The sequence below is a fragment of the Trachinotus anak genome, unplaced genomic scaffold (assembly GCF_046630095.1).
Source record: "Trachinotus anak isolate AG129_WGS33_773 ecotype Australia unplaced genomic scaffold, CSIRO_AGI_Tana_v1 ptg000012l, whole genome shotgun sequence".
NCBI lineage: Eukaryota > Metazoa > Chordata > Actinopteri > Carangiformes > Carangidae > Trachinotus > Trachinotus anak.
Window position 1 is genome coordinate 692,137 of NW_027273863.1, and position 19,147 is coordinate 711,283.

Genomic DNA, 19,147 nt, shown 5'->3' on the forward strand with positions numbered 1-19,147 from the left:
CTCAGATGACCACTCATTGCGGCTGTGGTGAGCAGAAAAGCATCTCAGAATTCACCATGTTGAACAGTGAGGTGGATGAACTACAACTGCAGAGACCACATCAGGTTCCCCTCCTGTCACCAAGATCAGAAACCTGAGGCTGCAGTGGACACAGGCTCACTAACATTGGGCAGCTAAAGGCCACATCCACACTGACACTTTTTCATTTTAAAACAGTATTTTAGCTCAGTATCAGAAATAATCTCTGTCCATACTGACACACCTGTAAATACACATAACCATGGGCATGCAACTGCCACTGTAAACAGGAAGCTGACTGTCTAGTCTGCAGTTGGTTAGTTGCAGAAAACACAACAAACAAGGAACAGCGAAGGCAGCTGTAGCATTCGAAAATGCAGAATTTAACTGCACAACAGCTGGTAGCAAAGACGACAACCTCAGCAATGCTTGTAATTCATTATCTATGTTGCATTCACCACAAAGTAAAAGTCATCTCAAACTGGTTTCATGAATGTGGCACTGCGTCCAGTGTACTACTTCAAAGTACATTCACAACATCAATGTGCAGCTGACAAATCTGCAGAATGATGTGACACAATCATGGCAACATAGATCGCGATATCTCAGGAATGTTTCCAACATCTTGTGGAATCAATACCATAGAGCTGAGGCTGAGCCAGCATTAGTATAGTGTTCCTAATAAAGTGCTCGGTGAGTTCACAATCTTAAGTGTAAGTAAACTTCTTTCATACAAGTGATGTGTATGAAATGGGTCTATTGAATTCACATTCAACCCATGTTTGACTCATTTACAAGACTGCTGCAGCATGTGACCCACATTCAACTTGGGTTAGGAGGGAGGTGATGATAATATGTAGGGAATGCTTCAGAATGACAGCAAATTAAGGTTGAACCCTGGTCAGTGTACATGTCTGCCTGGCCAATGCACTGAATCACTGTGTCACTTTTCTCCCAGGCTCATTAACACCAACTAGCAATATCAGACGCATCATTTCAGGAAAAAAAAAAAATCATACCCCTCTGAATTTCTTCGGTCTTTTTGATGTTTAAACCTACATGAAAATCAGGAATCGAAATGCTGCAGGTGAGGGGGAAATAGTTGCTCAGTGATGCAAATGAACTATCACGCCAGCATACTGCCACAGTTTGGGGAAAACCCTGCAACTCAAAATTTCAAAAAGAGGTAGCCTTTTCAAAAACTACAGGATCTGTCACTAACTGGGAGACTCTTCCACTGTTTCAAAAAAAAACCACCAGTGGTTTTGGGCTGTTGAGAGATTTGTCATCACTGTGCAGAGAAAGTACATGAAGCTTTGGAAATGTTTCTGAGCAACAAGAACATCACAGGCAGTACTTTCTTGATTCTCGGTCTAGATTTTAATTTTTAAACAAAATATGAATAAGACAGGAGCTTCCAAAGAAAGGGTTTTCATGACGAATTTCCCACAACCCTGAAAACACTGACGTGAGACTTCATGTAAGAGCAAACAGGAAGACGCACACACGCACACAGTATAAACCAGGCTCTCTAGCATGCTACCCCCACACCTCCCCAATCAATCACTGCTATTGACATGCCCTCAATGGGACAGGCAGATCTGGCCAGTTCCCTTCCCTGCCCCGCCTGCCTGCCTGCTAACAACCAATTAACTTCCAGAGTCCTTCCTATAAAGCTCACACTCACACTCACTCACACTCTCTCACACTCTCTCACACACACACACACACACACACACACACACACACACACACACACACACACACACACACACACACACACACACACACACACACACACAGAACAAAGTCCTGAGAACTGTTTCTAAAACTACAGCTGGGTTATATTTCATCTGGACAAGGCTGCTGGCACTGTAGTGACCAGCATTATCTAACAATATGCACATAAAAGGAGATGTTGGGAACAGGTACACTGGACATTTCTAAGGAAATACATTCTCTTGCACGTGGTTAACATTATTCCATCTTAACCCACCTCTCCCCTCTCTGACTTTATGTCCATCTCCTTCTCTGGAGTCAAACATAAACTGTATATGATGGTTTTGCTCTTACGACTTCTGAATGTACTTTTACCAGTTAACTTGTCATTTATTTAGACAAAACCACCGTCAGTCCAGCCTGCTCTCTAGTTTTGTGACATGTCTTCTACTTCTTGAGCAGAATGCAACTGGTCTGTTACACTGTCACACAGTGACTTGTTTATTAAATGGGATGCCGATTCCACAAGTAAGCAGCGCTTTACCTTTCATCAGCCATGCGCATCACTCGAGGATAGAAGCTGTGACAGTGTCTCTTCATTTGCATGGATGTCTAGACACATGGATGCCACAACTGTGCCATTTAACTACAGCATGCACCAGGATGTGTCAGAGATCTTTGTGGCGCTGAAGCCGCTTTCAGTGATGGGATTCATCGCACCAAAATATTTCCAGTGGCAAGTCCGAGGTTTTATCTTTGCTAATTTGTTTCGCAGCAGCAGTGAGGTTAGCTAGTGTATGGGAGCAAAGGATGAAGAGGCAAAACAGGATGCGTCATACATCAACACTGAGAGAGGTCAAGGATAGAATAGAAGGCATGCACACATATGGGTCAGAGATGTACTTGACAGACTGTCTCCTCGAACACAAACACATTTGTAAACCAATCTTTGTGGGGACTCGTCCGTGATATAATGAATTCCCTAGCCCCTAATTATCACTATCACAAATCAATGCCTAACCCTAACACAGACCCCCCGACATAGACCTAACTCTAACCTGAACCCTAAAACCAAGTCTTAACCTTCAAAAAACATTTTAAACTTCTAGGGTCAAGCATTTTGGACCGCACAAGTTTTTTTTTTGGGCTCCCGGTTTTAGGACCCCAAGAATATAGTATAAACACAAACAAACACAAATTAAGAGAGTGAAAAAACACATTCAAGCCACACACAAACACTTGAGAGCTTTATTAACACCAGCCTCTAGGCATGGCACTCGGTCCAGAAGGCCCTTGCTGCAGGAGGGGGGAAAGGGGAGACAAGTGAGGCAAAGGGGGTAGAGGGGGTGACAAGTGAGAAGGAGGGATGAGAGAGTAAGAGAGTCAGTCATGACAACAGTTTTGAATTTCACCATGGTGCTAACCTCTTGGCTGGAAATGGGAGAATGTGGGGGGGGTGGAAAGACAGACAGGCAAAGATGGAGAGAGGATGAGAGAAACAGAAAAGGTGTGAATGAAGAGTAGAAAGAAGAGGAGGGAGCTCATGCAAGGGCAAAGAGGTAGTGCGTGGGTGAGGGGGAGGAGGTGGTGCAATAGATGGCAAGATGAAAGAGACAAACAATCATGGGGACAAACAACAGCACCACTTCTCATCTCTACTAACAGAGCTGCCATCCACAACACATGATGATAGGAGACAAAATGGCCACCCTAACAAACACCAGTGCTCTGGCTCACTCACCCAACACCAGGCTTTCAACACCTAACTGTCCAACAGGAGCACTGCAGCACCAGGTACTATCTACCCTACTGAAAGAACAATATGTCAGGCTGGCTGGTGGTCAGTAAGATCCACCGTCAAACTACAAGTTTCTGCCTGACTATAGGAAGGGAAAGCTTTAGTGATTACTTTTACGTTTGATGTGAAAATAAGTGTCGTGTGGAAAGCCTTCAGGAAGGAAGTTGGTAAAATCTGCAGCAACCTCATAAATACAACAATTCCTACAAAGTATGCAAATTAGAAAGCTGTATCGCCCATACACCAGTTTCCACCAACCATGTTTATAATTTTCCCCAAAACGTGCAGCCATTGCATTCAAATTGAATGAACACGTCACTGTGTGACAGTCTAACAGACCAGTTGCATTCTGCTCAAGAAGTAAAAGACATGTCACAAAACTAGAGAGCAGGCTGGACTGACGGTGGTTTTGTCTAAATAAATGACAAGTTAACTGGTAAAAGTACATTCAGAAGTCGTAAGAGCAAAACCATTATATACAGTTTATGTTTGACTTCAAAGATAACCAGTGGGACGATTGCTGGATATCACGCGAAGGAGTAGTATGAGATGCTAACAACATCATCAGCGTTATATAACACAAGTTATAGTGCTCTCCGAATGCCATTAGGGGTACAACTGACTTTTCATCCCCTCATATACACTAACATATTTTACATTTGGCCTCTCCTCACCTGGCCTCTTACTCTGAGCAATTTGGAAGCACTATCAAAACAGTGAGAGTTGGTTAGAAGCTTCAATAGAAGTGGCAGAAAACCAACACTGATGATTCATAGGTCAAAACAGCAGGGGACAGCACATTCAAAGACATGACATGGTGATGGACACCTGTGCCAAATATGAAGCCACATTCTTTCTTCCATAGTAAAAAGTGAACAAACGGGGCCGCAGCATGCAGGAGAATGATTATATCTACATGATAATTAAAAATGTCAGTTAAATCTTAAGATACAAGTCACTTTGGTACATGTGGTGTATCCCCTATCTAACCCCTAGTGTAAGGTGGTGGGGATTTCCCCGACTGTGTGTGAGACCATGTCAGGTACACTTGCAGCATGTTGGGCAGTGGCATGACAAACATCCACATCCTTCACATAGTTCACTCCATAGCGCCACAAAAATGTGTAATTAAAAAAAAAAAAAAAAAAAAAAAAGGGGAACAAGGGATCAGATTTTTCTTTATGCTCAACAAATCATACCCAAGCAATAACTCATGGTAGTGTGATTGTTTTGGTAACTATTTACCATCACTTAGATTGAGACACTTTACTTCCAATAGTTTTAAACGTTAAAGGATACATTTTTTGCCCTCTGACTATGACTACTGCCTATGTATCAGGTGTTTTCTTAAAGCCCTGAGGCCTACCAGCCAAAGTTAAGACAAGCAACTCCAAGGTCACCAACACAACTTCCAGAAAAGCTAATCTGAGTTTGAAATAAAAACAGGCTCATTTTAAAAAGAATGAAAATACCAGTCATTTGCACAACTAAAGTCATTAAAATATATGTGTAAAATACAGAAAATACATCTGATTTGTCACTAAATGTAAATAATCTGAGAGGAAATTTAACTTGTGTCCAAGTTCCAGCTTTACTCTGACTCAGACCAACAGCCTCTCTAACAAACGAAGGCAGCCTTAAAGCCCAAAGAGTGCCTCAACTTTAACCACAAGAAAAGACAGGGAGACAAACGAGAGACCAAAGAGTGGTGAACATCTGTTGTATGTGTGGACGGGGCCTCTTATCTCTCCCTCTGCTAAACATGACTAGCTGCCATCTTGGCTCACAGACACAAGGTGGTGGGGGTAGCAGCTCCTGGCTCTGAAGCAGACAGGAGGGGAAAATGACGAACTAGCACAGATCCACTGAATGTGCCGGACTGATTAAAACCACCAGCAGCGAGTGTCTATGCACAGACTACACGAAGCTTAGCTTTTGTTTCTTGTTGTTCGGTTTCAGTCATTTCAGCGCAGCCGAAACTGTGTGCGAGCGACAGGGTGACCATTATGCAAGTTGACCGACTGTGGAGCACATAATGGAGAAAGAGGGCAGCGCGGGGGGTGCGCAACAAAGTCAGACTAAGTGGAGAAAAGCACGGCCCCCGTGTGTCCCGTGAAGATGCGGCCCCGGAACCAGCACCGGCAGGTGTGCTGGGAGCGTTTCCTCCGGTCCACACCGAGAAACAAGTGTCGCCGCGGCGGTTATCAAACTTCGCCGCACACAGTGTAACGTTACTAACCCAGAAAAGACCTGTGGAAAACCGGCAGCTTTGCTTTTCAACTTCGACAAAAAGTGAAACCAAAGATTCGTAAAGTTAATTTCCCTGCCCGAAAGCTGCGCATCGACGGTTACCCGGGGGTGGGGGTGGGGGTCTTTGCCCGTACACAATGAGGACGGGACAGCAGCGGGCTGAACTCCTGCTCCCGGCGCCGGCTAACCTCCAGCGGCTAGCACGCTAATCAGCGTCAGCGGGACTTCGCCCGTCGCTCCGGACCAAGCGACTCGCTCACCGCCGTTTCTCTGGAAATGAGACTTTACTCTTTGCTCCGGCGCGACGGACTTCTCCGGGCACTTCAGGGGGTTTCGGTAGCACACGCCGCGCTAGAAACAGCGTGAAAAACACGGTTGTATGAAATGACCGCCTGGCCTCACAACCCCCACCCCCTCTCCTCCACTGCTCTGTCCCTTCCGTCCAATAAAACTAGCGACTACAACGGACACTTCACACTACCCGCTTCCAGTAAAAACACACATATCCAGTGGAAATACAACTATTATTCATACTTTTACACGGAAACACTTGAATGTAACCCAGGCGAAGCGTTTTTGGCGATATCTGCCAAGTGCTCTCCGCTGGGAATCTCCCCAGAGCTGCGCTCGCTCAGCGGCCGGTGACTCACCTCTACGCTCGGGCCACCTCGTGTCTCCCGGAGCCTCCGACACAATTAGCTAACAGGGCTAACTCTCTCCAACACCGAGCAAGTGCATTGGTCCTACTGCAAAATTCAACAAGTTGTCGGGGGAGCGGGCTCAGACACACAGACGCTCTCCGTGCTGCGCTGGAAATTTTTCTTTCTACTTTTCAACTGACTAATGGGACTGTTGTGAGGGGGGGGGGGTACAGCGGGTGGCAAAGCTAAACTTGCTATTGTTAGCATGTCGGCATGGCAGCTACATGGACCTTCAATGACTTTCTACTAAAAAGAGAAAAAAGAAAATAGTAAAGCACCGCCCGGAGCCAGCCTTCCCGCTGGGGCAGACCTGGATGAAACACCCACCCGACCCAAACCCCGACTCACGCGGCCGATTAAAGAGTCCGACAGCGCAGAAAAGTGTGGAAAACTTACTGTTCAGACAATATCAATGTGCGAGCCGAGCCCCAGCGGCCGCGATCAAACTGTGGCGCCTGGACTGACCTGTGTTCGACAAAACCTCAGGTCCGCTCCCTCGGAGGGGCACGGGTTAGCTCACCAGCAGGCTCGGTCGCTCTGGGCTTTTATCACATCAACTCCTTGTTGGTGGTTGGTATCTCCGCTTGCTCGGGAAAATCCACCGTGGTCCTTTTCGTATGAAATATAAATAAAGAGAGGAGCAAAAGTTCAAGTTGTATGCTTTTCATGAAATATCTCTCCGGCGTGTCTCGCATGCGCAGCCTCGCCGGCTCGTGTGGCTGCTCTTCTCTCCTTTGTGTTAATTTCACTCGGGTCGAGTTTAATCCGATCGATCCCTCGGCTGGTCGCGCTCCCGAGTCCTCCCTCCAGACACTCGCTCACCTTCCTTGGCCAGGGGGGCGCGCTCCCGAGGACCTCTCATACAGATGAACAGCGGCGTGCGCGGTCACTGACCCTGCCATGCCCGTGAGAGGCTCGGGAATATCTCTGAGGCAAGCCGGCCACGGGCTGTGCGTGACACCGTGTGTGTGGGGAATCTTTAACTCAAAGTGTTTCAGTGGAAACATATGAGAAATGTGTGAGGTAAACAGGTGAAGCGTGGAAGGGTTACATATAAATATAAACCAACATCTTACCAAAGCACGCAGTTTCTGGTGACGTGTCTTAACACACGTTTTTAAATTATTATATTGATGTATTCCTTGTGTCGAGAGAAAAATAACTACATGGATAAATACATGTTTGATGTGGCGATGGGTCTGATCTGTAGAGTTGTGTTTGAGACTTTTACATTTCTGTTTGATGTGATCAGTACCTCTCAGTTGTACATCCATGCTGTGTGAGTGTGAGGAAAGCAAAGGTTTCAGTGGTTTACAGGCCAGGGACCCCAAACTAATCATGTCTGTTTTAGGGCAATGGTAATTCATTGGATACAAGTTTGTTGCAGGTTGTAGAGCAACCGGCAGCCACTGGGTCAAAGAGTCTTCATTGCCATGATTGTGCAAACAGGAAAAGAGTCAAGCCAACAGGAAGAGGAAACTTCATTTGAATGTTTCTGTGCTGATTATGACTGACATAGGTACAAGGTCTGTATTGTAAAAAAAAAGCTGGGATAAGCCTCTTTGTTTCTTTTTATATAAACACTGACACAGGGATGCCCCATACACTCTCATCTAACTGAGACACAGCACCCAACACCCTGTCCACCTCAGTCACTGTTATATACATCAAGCTGGCAGGCGGCCTGGCTGTTTGGCGCTGATTGGTTATGTTTAAGGCCTCTTGCCATTTATTTTAATGTTGTTTGTACATTGGTATCAAAGTCACACATTTGATGTCTTTTAGAAAGAAATCTTCACAAAGGCACATATATTTTAATTTGAGTTTTTGCTCCAGCATTGGATAGTAGCCCCTCCTACTCTAGAAGATGACAATTTGGAAGTCAGTTAACTTATAGCAGTGATTTAATTGTTACACAATAGATAAATCAAATAAAGACGCTGAAAGAGTTGTTGTTGGTTCCTGAGTTTGAACATGCCCTATCATCCCTGGAAGCAGGCCCACAAAGAATGAGGAAATGCAGCTTGTAGTCAAAGCAGGTAGCAAAGCTCCGTCAGATGATGTCCTCTGGAGGAGTTTCAGAGCTAGAAGCAAAGACATGGTTTAATATAGCGAATGCAGAGGCAATTTTTTAATACCAGTCATATACATTTACTCCCCAGATTTGGACCAAAGGAATTAAGTTGAAGTGCCTGCTGCAGAGTTGTTTTCTTGCCTTTCTTCATTTTTTTCACCTTTATTATTGTTAGTCTTGACTTTTGTTTTTCCTCAGTCTTGGCTGAGCTGTTCTGCACTGTAAATATGCTGCACTCACCTGTCAGCAAAACTGTGTGTCATATTTGAGTGTGTTTTTATTGATTAAAGGACAGGTGACCTTTTTTTTCAGACAATATGATATGATATATTATGATATGATATGATTATGGTTTACAGACATGAAAAAAATCAGATGGAAAAAGTGATGAAGTGTTGTCTTTAAAGGGAACTACACAGATTTTTCACATCAAACTCTGTTTTTACAGGTCATGGGTAGAACTATGTAAGAAAAAAAAAAAGTAGTATAAAGCCTTTTGTTCTCCAGAGGGAGCAGAGCAATATCTGACCTCTAATGATGTCACTTGAGTCAGCATCAGCTGGGTATAAAGACTATAATTAAAAATCTGGAGTGTGCAGTTAAAAAGATGTGATCTTACCAGACCGCTGTAGCTCGACCTCATCTCTGCTTGAAACGAGAGACTCCTATATTGGCCGGTACACCAAGATCTGTACAGTTGTGTCAATCCAGTTGCATTGTGGGTAATGTAGGCACCAGGTTTTGACACGAAAGAGGGAAGTATGGAATAAAAGAGATGATAAGTCTGGTTCTTGACGCTTTTTTTTTTTTTTTTAAACCGTCCAAAAGTGCTATAGGAGTGAATCAGTGAAGCTAGCTCCACCTCCAGGAGTCACAGTTTCACTCCATATTTACTGTCTTTTTTTGGTATGAAATTAAGACAAACTTGAAACCTGTGAACTAATCTTTTCATTAGTCCGGTGTTATTTATCACAAACCATTTCCATAATAATATTCCATAATAGGAACCACATGAGGTTATGAGGAGTGTCAGGATCACACTACAGCACTAATTTAAAGTTGAGACAGTACCTGAGGTAACTGATACAACACCTTGAATAAGGAAGGATACAGTTATAAAAGAGCTACACAAAGGGCAGAAGATACACTGCACAGCCATGCTGGAACAATATGCGGTGAATCAGTTTGGACTGATGTTAATGATGAAGTGATGAAATGGTGAAATGTTAGTGCATGTTGCAAGAATATGAAGGACTAGCAGTAATGCAGATGTCCCTGATACAACCAGTAATTTGCTTATCATAACAATGTGGCTCTCAGGAGAGAGGCCTTTGTGGTCACAGACTTTCTGTCCTAATGCGTTTTGTATATTTTCTGACTTCCTCCTTTCTGCGAAAAACAACGCATTTCACATTCACTTCCTCTAACAATACATTAAATATGAATGTAAGCTGGGTTAGGATATAGTACACATAGCATGACACTGAGTCAAAACACTCTTTGTCCATGCATTTTTTCACCTGTTTACTACAAAGTGCACATATTTTACATTTCTGCTGAGATAGAGATGTTTCAGCAGATTTCCCCCCCTTTCAGATGGCCCCTAGTTTCAGCTCATTACAGTGTGTTTTCAAAATCAACATGCAGAGACATGAAATTTGCTTGTGAACATTGTGACTGCTTTTGTTATAGTCACAGTTGTGTTACCACAACATGTTCATGAAATCAAAAGTACAAATGTGAAAAGTCTAGATTGAATTTCTAAAAGCTTTATCTGCCTTTAAAGGCAATTATATGATTATTTTCTTAGATATTTCCTATTATTTTTTCTGATAGGCTGCTATGTTTGCTAACACGGGGGAAGGATTGGTTTTCATTAGTTTTAAATGGACAGTAGATGTTGACAGTTTTGCAGAAATGTGATGTTTATATTTCAGCTGTGTAGTCTCCTGTTTATGTATTTAATCATGTATTAATTTCCAGCTTCCCTTCGCTGCCTCATATCACTCAACCCTGTCCATAATAAAACTTTTCCAGGTGAAGTTTTCCAGGAAACTAACTCACAGTAAATGAGCTGATAATGATTCTGGGTCACTTCTTGTCAAACTGCCAAACCCTGTTGACTGTGGTGATATTTCATTTTAGTATTTAATGGTGGAAAGTAACTAAGTGCATTTGCATAATTTACATGAAAAAACATGTAATGTAAACTTATGAAGTATGGAGCACATAGATTAAACTAAACCACAAGTAGTTGAAATTAGTTCCACATTAGTGAGCTCCAACATTAAAAACTGCTGCTTACATGTTAATGGGCTGATTTCATCAGTGCTGATTCAAGGTCTGCAGTCAGCAGCCATCCGCGCTGGTCATGGTCCTTTTAAGTTTGACAAGTTTTACATTTTAGTTGCACAGGTTAGGGTTAGGGTTAAAATAATTTGTAGCTTCAGTAGTTAACTACACCAAAAATGGCAAAAAAGTAATTTAACTTCTTGAATCACAATACACATGTATTATGTGTGTGTGTGTGTGTGTGTGTGTATCTATATCTATATCTATATCTATATCTATCTATCTATCTATCTATCTATCTATCTATATATATATCTATATATATATATATATATAGATATATATATGTATGTATACTCAGTGCAAAATATACAACCATCAAGGTACCATTGCAACTTAATTGGTCAGTTAACCCTAATAACAAAAAACAGGGGGGATGCAATTTCTGAAAACAGATGCTGTTGACTTTAAAATGTCATTTTTGTTTAGGCCAATTCCATGCAGTGAGAAAAATTACAATTTTTTCATGGCAAACATTTCAATATGACATAAAATGAAAAACACAAGTGTAATAATATTTCATTTCATTTAATAAGGGCTGCACTCTGTACTTGCTTTACTAGTTTCAGGACCCTGCCGCTGTGTATGTGTGTGTTGGCTCACAGCCATCATTAAGGGTACTAATTGTCACTAGTGGTGACAGCAGTGTTGTTTTGACTGTGTGTGTGTTGTCATGGTTAGATGTGGGCCTGGAGACATCGACTGTAGTGGGAACCGTCACAGAGGTGGGAGGTTGTGTGGAGGTTGAGGACTTGGCAGGTGTTCATATGTCTGTCTGTGGAGAGCGACAGTGCAAGATACAGACACAAACATTTACAGGTAGGCTACTCATGGTTACACCTGTACTTTCCCTTCTATGACTAAAGATAAAAAGGTCCTTTTGGTTGGAGGCAGAAATCTCAGGAATAAAACCAAAACTATCTGGGTGGCTATATACCACTAGAGAAGACCCTTTTCAGGGTATTGTTGGGGTTAGGATGCTTTAAATTCAACACTTGTGATGGTTTTCAGTTTAGTGTCAGTGTTCTTGTGACCTAAAAGTGACAAATCTGTTGAATAAAGCAAAAGCCACAGAATCCCAAGCTAATTAATAAATCTATAATTTACTAATGCTTCATTTAACATAAATCATATTAGATTAGTAATAAGAAATTCGTCACTTTAAATGTATTGAATCCTATTTAGTTTGGTGACACTTCCTCTGGCTCCACCATGAGGTTTATATTTGTGGCTTTGAATGAAATGTCTACACACCTCGCCATGACATCTGGTACAGACATCCACGTACCCCTGAGGATGAGTTGTCATCACTTTGATGATGCCATCATCAATTCGCACTTTGGTTTGTGATGAACTTCCTGCAAAACTAATGACATTATCATGAGCATCAATGTGACGCCAGCGTTCTGTTTGTCTGTTCAGATGCTGTGCAGCCAATACATTGCTGTAGGATTTGGAGTTCTGCACGCTGCTACTGTACCTGCTTATTTATGCAATTATCCAATCAGCCAACCAAGTGCCAGCAGTGCAATGCATAAAATCATGCAGATATTGAAGATTGAAAAAATGTAGCTTGGTCTGATGAATCTGGATTTCTGCATATGCATGCTAATGCTGGGGTCAGAATTTGGTACCAACTATCCAATTATCAACCAACTATCAATCCATGGACCCAACTTGCCTCAGGTCAAAAGTCCAGGTTTGTGCTGGTGGTGTAATAGAGTGGAGAATGTTTTCTTGGCAAACTTTGGGCCCCTGAATACCAATCGTCATTTGAATGCCTTAGCCTGTATTGTTGTTGAACATGTGCATCCCTTTATGGCCACAATGTGTCACCTAATGGCTATTTGCAGCATGATAACGCGCCACTTCAGCGGCCTCCCCAGGCTCCAGACCCGAACCCAGTAAAACACCTCTGTGATGTGGTGGAGCAGGAGATCGGCAGTTTCCAAAGTCATGAAGAACAGAGGCCGTTTGAAAGCAAAGGGAGCGGCTTCACAGTTGTTAGTTCATAATAATGTGCTCAGTGAGTGTATTTCCCAGTGGTTTAGTTTAGGCCCGAGGTGCTGGACCTTCTCAACATCAGCATGTTAGAAGAGTTGTTATTGGAACATGCTTGCATGCTAAAGCAGCTAGCGAGAGGCACAATTGTGGCGAAGCAAAGACAGAGCTGCAGTGTGGCTCTGAGTCTGGTTTCCACAACTAAGTGCATGAACTGTCCATGAACTAAAGGGAGGAGGAGGATAAACACCAGGCAAAAGGATGTTTTCCACAACCCAGGAGCGATTCTTATAAATGGCTCATTATTGATATTTAAAGCATTAGTAAATACGAGAGCCATTAGGTGGAATTTATAAACCCTTTATAAAGTGTCCCTTATTAGATAATGGTACCTACTTACCTGTAGTTCAACTGCTCCAGTGCTCCAGTCATCATAAATGATAACATGCTAGCGCTGGCTTATAAAAGCCTCCTTGCTAAATTGATGTCCCAGAAATGTGGATTCCTACTAACGTCTGGATTTTATGGGGATCCTTGCTAAAAAGGTCATGCACATACAGTGAACATGCAAACCGCCCCTGACTACATATGAGTTACAAAATGTTTAATTCATTAAGCAGGCTCTCAGTCTGTCTGACCTTCATCAGGCACTACAATCTCCATGACTGCTGGAGGTCGAACGGCACAGATCCAAGCGCACACCAGTCCCTCCCTGCTCCTTTTAATGGAAAAATCACATCGAGTCAAACAACGTGAGGACGCATCATGATTGGTTGACTCATACACTGAAGTCAGCAGCACAGGACAGGCCGGACGGCAAAAAAACAAAACAGAAAACACAAAAGCTTTTTTTTTTTTTTTCTTTTTTTTTTCCAAACACTGTATTTTTCCATCTCCACACAACCATCAAAATGACATGTTTAGAGTTTAGAATGTTTTATTATAGTTTATTGTGTAGCATTTTCATTTTTTCATTTTTTCTTTTTCTTTTTTCCAAAGAACAAACACAGCAAATAATGTTGAGGAGGAGAGGCAGGAAGAGAAGGGAAGAGCAAGACAGGAGGGCCACATAGATAAGATAGATAGATCAATCCATAGATAGATAGATAGATAAATAGATGCGTCAGGTTTGGCTTGATCCTCCCCCTGTAATCCCCCTGGGTCCACACACACAAACACACAAACACGCACACAGACGCGCACACAGACGCGCACACGCGCATACACACACACACACACACACACACACACACACACACACACACACACACACACACACACACACACACACGTTGCTTTATAAAGAATAATCATCAGAATAAGATTAATAACTGTCCGGATATATCTATGAATAGAAAATAATTTAAAAAAAAAACAGAGAGAAAGAAAAATATGAGAAGAACACACTGTTGAGGAAAACAGATTCACTCGCACTGCTGTGAAATCCAAAGGCTCCCTACAGTTATACAGTTAGCCTGGAGAGAGTATATGTATGCAGGCTCGGTGTGTGTGCGCATGGAGGGGATGGGGTAAAAAATAATGTGACCATGTGGGTTGGATTTATCTGAAATGCTGTGATTCATACGCAAAATTCAAGCTAGGCCTCTTCCTTTGACTTTACATATCCCTCACATACATGTGTGCATCTACGCATGTGTAACCCATCGTCAGCTAGTTAGTTAGTGGTTAAATGCCCATCTGCAGATACAGGGCCAATCCCATTCATTTTAGCAGCTGTCCAAATCTCACAGGGGGGTGGAGTTAAGGCAGACAGCTGATTTCAGGTCAGATTTACAGGGGCCTAGTTGATATTTTTCCCTTTTCTTTTTTTTTTTTTTTTTTGGAAAATAACACGGGAAAGCAATAATTTGGCATTAAAAATAGGTAGAGAGCTAATGCTACCATGCAGTCAGAGAAAAAGAGAGAAGAAGAAGGGGGGATGAGAGGGAGGGATGAACCAGAAGTAACTGAAGTAGTAAAATAACATAATTGATAACAGTAAAATGGCGCATATCACGCTGTTGATCTCGAAGCAAAACACATTGCAACAGTCGTCGCTCAAGCTCTAAGCAGTATACATTATGAATCTGCCTGCTAATTCACGGTAAAATATTAGCTTGCTTAAAAGGGAGATGCCTTGACATTTTTAGTTAGAGTCTGTTCTCCGGGGACTTTTAATGCCTCTGCACGGTCATGTTAACACCCTTTTATCATTCATACTCATCATTTAAAAGACCCAAACTGTAACAGGGCGGCTCAGCGCCTTTGGATTCAAATGAGAACTGTTAAAAATGGTAAAAAGCTATTTGGAGCTTCAAAACAGTCTCTTTTCCAACCCCTGGTGACAATTAACTAGACCACAACAACATGCTAAGCTTAACCCTAAACAGCCAAAAAAAAAAAAGCTACCGAAACCTGAAGAGCCATATATACACAGAAATGTGTCCGATAAATATGTTTACAAAAAAAAAGTTTTGATTTCCAATCTATTCTCCTTGTATTCTTTAATTTCATACTGGCAGCCACTGCTCTCAGCATCCCTTCATGTTTCTTTGACTGTCCTGCTTGTCTTTTGTATTGTTTATGAAAAGGATCTATTTTCACAATCAACAGTTTGGTCTTTTATTCCCTCCCCAGACAAATTAAAACACTTTTTAAGTCACAACCTGTTTGTAGTGTTCATTAAATACAAATCATCTGCAAGTCAACAAAAAAAGGACACAAAGACAAAGAGAGGACAAAATAACATGATGGAAAAAAAAAAACAAAAACGGGAGAGGATGCACAAAATGACATAATTTGCACATTGTTTCATGGAAAGAAAAATACAGTGACTTGAAAGCCTCCCACTTCTGACAAACCGACATACTGGAATACCTATATCATCCCTATACACACAGGCACAGCATGAAAACTGACTCAACATGTAGAAACATGTCCTGCTGCCAACGTGCTGTGTAATTTTCTTTAAAAACATGTACAAATGTGTGTGCAGACACAACACAGAGCATGGTTTCTTCCATACAGTCAGTTGTTAAGAGTGTGTTTAATCTCTACCCACAATCCTGTCTCTATCTGGACAAAGTCAACTCACAGCTACAGAAAATATAGTTGTTTTTTTGTTGTTGCTGTTTTTTTTTAACTCTGAGGTACTGGATTATCCCATCCTCATGAATTAAGATGCATGGATGTTTTTAAATAAAAAGATTAAAACCTGTTTGTCTAACCAAAAAAAATGTGAATGGCAAAACTTTAGAATTTGGTCAGTTTATCTGCAGGTGAAGTCGACTCTATCCTCATAAGACTGCAGGAAGTCAGGATGATTTATGAGAACACAGCCTCTAGACCTTTAGGTATGGTGAAGAGACTTAGGAAAGACATGGCTGAAGGACAAAGAGAGAAAAAGACACAGAGAGGGAAGGATGGTTGGGTGAGAGAATGGAGCAGTAGAGACAGAGAGGTTAACAAACTGTTAGTGAGCCTGGACAGTTCTGTAGAAATGCAAGGAAGGGTCAGAGACGAGGAGGAGGAGGAGGAGGAGAAGGAGGGGTTGGGGTTGAAGGAGGAGGTGTGTCCTGGGGGTTCAGCAGCAGCCCCCTCCAGCCTGTTGGCCTCCCTGGCTACCAGTCAGTGTGGAGTTGGTGGTAGGGTGCTGGGGTCCAATCTTAATACCATTAGCCTGTGAGGAGACAGAGACAAACTGGTTAAAAAAAATCCACAGCACACAAAATATCATGAAGAAAATGACATGTTATACATTATAACAGTAAAAGTAATTAAATCTGCTGGTAGACAAAGCCTGTCTTAGTATTCTTTCATCTCTCCTTACTTCTCACACTGCAGCTGTGTCATTATATTAGAATTTCAACTGGTTAACATTTTTGCAACTCATTGGTTCCCGTTAGAAATATGAGGCAATTTTTGGGTGTTGATGTTTATAAAATCTATCCTTTTATATACAAGGGCTTGAGAAAATATTCCGACCCTGACTGTGAACCACCAGGACTCTTTCTAGGATTGGCTCTCCAGCCAAACTGAGTATCTGGACAAGAAGGGCCTTGCTCAGGGAGGTGATCAAGAACCCAACAGCCACTCTAACAGAGCTTCATAAGGCCAGAGACTTTGAGCAAAGGGCATATGACAGTTGACTTGGAGTTTGTCAAATGCCATCTTAAAGAACTCAGAGTGTGAGGAAAGAGATTCTCTGGTCTGCTGAGACAAAAATTGAAATCTTTGTTCAGAACACGATGTCCGTTGAACACCAGGAACTGACAGCAGCATCACGACGGGAACCCAAAGCATCCAGCCCAGAAAATGCAAGTCTCTGAAGACCCTTTTCTACTGGTCAAAAAATCCACTAACATCCGGCTTTTGTCGACAATGGAAAAGGCTTTAATTGGCATTCACACCCGGGTCAAACGCGTCTGCAGCAGACACAGGAATTTATCAGCTCTGGCTCCAATCAGCATTGATGTGAAGACAAAACCTGGCGAACCTACTTATATTTAATCTATTTATTTAGTTATCTATAAGTGTCATTTTACACATGTTGCTGCTTTAGTTAGTTAATGGTCACTAGGGTTGTGATTCTACCTATTGGTTGTGATTGTACTTATTTGACGGAGTTTTTACTTATTTGATGTACTTAATTGACTGAGAGTCGCCAAACAAAGTTTCATTGTACTGTCTTGTATAATGACAATAAAGGATTATTCATTTTCAGCCCTTTGTTGCTGTGATGTCTTTGGGAGCACAGTCGCTGTAGACACACCTGTCACCTGCACAGCATGGTGCTGTTAAACCACAGACACCACAGCTACTCTGTGCACAGGGATGACAGAGTAAGCAACGCTTCAAAATTAAGTTTTAATAATAAATAAAAAGTTGAATAATAATAATACGTTTTGAAAACATCCAATCACTGATCAAACGTCTCACATGGAGGCCCCACCACTTTTACAGGAGCCCCAACCCAGCGATGAGATGTGACAGATCCGTTTTAGCAGTTTGCACAGCAGCTAAAAGCTGCTGCTCTCTCTCCACTGCTTCTGTGTGTGTGTGTGCTCTGTAAGTGCATGTGATGACACCGCTTCTTGCAGTTGTGTCCTCAGTCCGGACAGAAAGACAACCTCAACTGGCAGCGGAAATGGGCTCAATTGGCTTTTATTAGCAGTTTTACCTGCGTTTAAAAAACTTGCCTATAACTGCTAATTTTGGTGGAAAGGGGAATGATTGTCCATAACGGGCCCAGTCAAAGTCCAGACTTAAACCTCATAGAACATTAAGGTGGCAGTTCACAGACACTTCCCATCCAATCTGAAAAAGCTTGGGAGGATCTGCCAGGAAGAACGGGATAAACTGCCCAAGTCTTAACCACAAAGACTCAAAGCTGTAGTTGCTGCCAAAGAGGCTTCTAAAAACATGGCTTCACTTTGTCATAATGGGTTACTGAGTGAAAACCGATGGGCAACATGGCAGTTTTGCAAGTGTGCAAAAACTGAAATGCTATGAATATTTTCTGAGGCTGCGTCCACACTAAACACACTTTCATTTTAAAACGGCATTTAAAAACAAAAATGGTCACTGTCCAGAATGTTAATGTTGCAATGCAAATGTTACAGCTCTAACATGCCTGATAATGCACATCTCATGACCACATACACTGGGCTTGCGCGTGCCGTGGTGAACAGGAGGCAGATTGTCTGCCCCACAGTCCGGTGCTTAGTTGCAGAAAATCTTACGAGGAACAGCAATTGCGAAATGTAAGAATGTAAGAACAGAAAATGACAAGTATAAGGTGGTCATCGCAACAGGAAACATCGATTGGGACCTCTTGTCTTCATTTGGAAAAGGATCAGGTGGCTGTGTGTGATGAATCAGGGAGACACACACTGTGACTGGTAAGACCCAATCAGAGAGTGAATGAGGGTCTCTGTGTTATATCCTCTGCCCATCCAGGTGAAAACACAACCCCAGAGTTGTCAAACTAAAATGTGGCCCGCAGTGGCTCCATTTTAAAAGCCTGAAAACTCCGGAGTCCTGAGGCAGCCAGGAGCACATGTAGCAAAAGTGATGTGTTTTTAAACTAAAACGCATCAGTGTGGATGTTGCCTCTGTACAAGATGAAGTTCAGACAGGACTATTCTCATATTATTTTATTTCCTATTTTCGAACTAATTCTTATGTTCTCAAACATCTCACTATCCGAGGTCAATTTTCTCTAAGATACTGGAC

The 19,147-nt window shown here is 42.3% G+C and overlaps 2 protein-coding genes across 5 annotated transcripts in view; both read right to left on the reverse strand.

Moving 5' to 3' along the window:
* Nucleotides 1-7,288, reverse strand: part of chd7 (chromodomain helicase DNA binding protein 7) — a 71,613-nt gene extending 64,325 nt beyond the window's left edge. The window contains exon 1 of one of the 4 annotated variants that reach the window (XM_071490268.1): nucleotides 7,007-7,288. The gene's annotated coding sequence lies outside the window, so the exon portion shown is untranslated. Of the gene's footprint in view, nucleotides 1-6,435; nucleotides 6,780-6,882 lie in introns of those variants that run through there. The other 3 variants (XM_071490267.1, XM_071490266.1, XM_071490269.1) reach the window with 3 other exon arrangements.
* Nucleotides 7,289-15,521: 8,233 nt separating this feature from the next.
* The window catches only part of rab2a (RAB2A, member RAS oncogene family), a 30,001-nt gene continuing 26,375 nt past the window's right edge, over nucleotides 15,522-19,147 (reverse strand). Inside the window, exon 8 of the mRNA XM_071490806.1 lies at nucleotides 15,522-16,592. Coding sequence (XP_071346907.1) covers nucleotides 16,497-16,592 — 96 coding nt within the window. The 3' untranslated portion in view covers nucleotides 15,522-16,496. The remainder of the gene's footprint in view (nucleotides 16,593-19,147) is intronic.